This window comes from Vulpes vulpes, chromosome X, assembly GCF_048418805.1.
Source record: "Vulpes vulpes isolate BD-2025 chromosome X, VulVul3, whole genome shotgun sequence".
In the NCBI taxonomy this organism is placed as follows: Eukaryota; Metazoa; Chordata; class Mammalia; order Carnivora; family Canidae; genus Vulpes; species Vulpes vulpes.
Window position 1 is genome coordinate 46,822,849 of NC_132796.1, and position 1,594 is coordinate 46,824,442.

The 1,594-nt window shown below is 43.0% G+C and overlaps 1 protein-coding gene across 1 annotated transcript; it reads left to right on the forward strand.

The window, feature by feature from the left end:
• The first annotated feature begins 749 nt into the window (after positions 1-749).
• On the forward strand, positions 750-1,211 carry LOC112912478 (profilin-1-like). The gene has a single exon (XM_025989169.1). It carries the CDS (start codon positions 750-752, stop codon positions 1,209-1,211), a length of 462 nt encoding a protein of 153 aa, XP_025844954.1.
• The last annotated feature ends 383 nt before the right edge of the window (positions 1,212-1,594 follow it).

The window sequence follows — 1,594 nt, forward strand, 5'->3', positions numbered from 1 at the left end:
TCTGTTCACTACTGTATTAGAGTGCTTAGAAAAGTACTTGACACATAATGAATACTGAATGGCTAGATAGGAATAAATAAGTCTAAACTCACAGCTGGTGTGGGCCAGAAGATAAACTGGAAGGAAAAAATATGGAGGCAGGGAAACCACGAGGAGGCTATTGTGGTTTTCCCAAAAGGAGCTGTAAACTGGTGAGTTTGTGGGATTTTCAACTTTGTACCTAGAGTTCAGACCTCAGCAGGATTAGCCAACATCTGACATGCTAGTGGCTGCAGCAAATCTGTCCTATTTTGTAACCAAACCTCCAACTGACTATTTGTGTTCTACTCTGAGGGCTTTTCCACTGTTGGGAGTTGGTGTTCTGTGTATGGTGTCCTAGAGAAGTAGGTGTGCTTTGCCCTATTGTCTGTTTCAACAGCTAGAGGTACAGAAATCTGCTGCCAAAGGTCACCCATGATGTGGTGGATGATGACTATTATAAAGTCACAAAGCCTTTGTGACCTCACTCCTGTTCAAGAGGTAGCTTGATAAATCACAGTAGAAGGCAGCTGGACCATATCTTCATACAAGTCACCAAGACCTGCTCTACTTTGCTGCTGGGGAGAGGCCATCAGAAACAGACTGTAGTTTTAGGTTATTTCAGTCTCAGCTTATCAGTCATCCTAAGCCAACTGCTAACAAACTTATTTTGCAGACCAAATTACTAGAAATCACTTTATTTTTTCTTTTAGAGACCACTTATTTGAACCATGCAGTGCATAGGGGATATCAGCGAAGAGGTCTGGCAAGACTGCATCACCCTCTTCCTACAGACTGGGATGTGCTGTGATGCAGCGATTATCACCAATTCCCCACCATGGTTGTTAGCTTCTTACCCTGAAGGCAACTTGCTCCAGTTGACCCAGGAAGAAATTCAAATCTTGCTGGCGAGAGAGGGGAGAGAGAAGTTGTTTCTTCAAGGAATCACCCTTGCAGGGACCAAATGCTTATTGATTCGGGACAACCTTTACACTGAGGGCAACAATACCATGGACCTCCGCACCAAAGGCCAGAGTCGGGGCAGCCAGGCAGTTACTGTAGTTCAGATTGAATCTGTATACCTTGTGGTGATGGGACAAAAAGGAACAGAAGGAGGTCCTCTCAACCTTAAGGCTTTTGAGATGGCAGGATACATCAAAGAGGCCATTCATCAACACATGGCCCATTTCTAACCAAATAAAAAGGAATTGATGTTTGACCTGGTATTTGAATTCAGTGTTATCTGTATTACCTGCTAAGTTAATCTGGTCTTGTGGAAAAAAGAGAGATCCCATATCATGTTTGGAGTTGGTGTGTATCTGTGCGTGTGTGTGTGTGTGTGTGTATGTATGTGTTGGTTGAGAGGGGGGCAGATTGAGGCATTGTGTTAAAGTGTTAGGGCTTCTAGGCCTTTTTTACACCTAGAACATCATCCTTCCTCAGCACCCAGAGGAAAGAGAAATAGATTGGGAACTAGGAAATTTTGGTTCTAATCCCAACTTTTTCCTTACTTCCTATGAGATCTTTTTCTCTCTCTAAGTCTCAGTTTCTTATCTATATAATGAAGAGCATACTA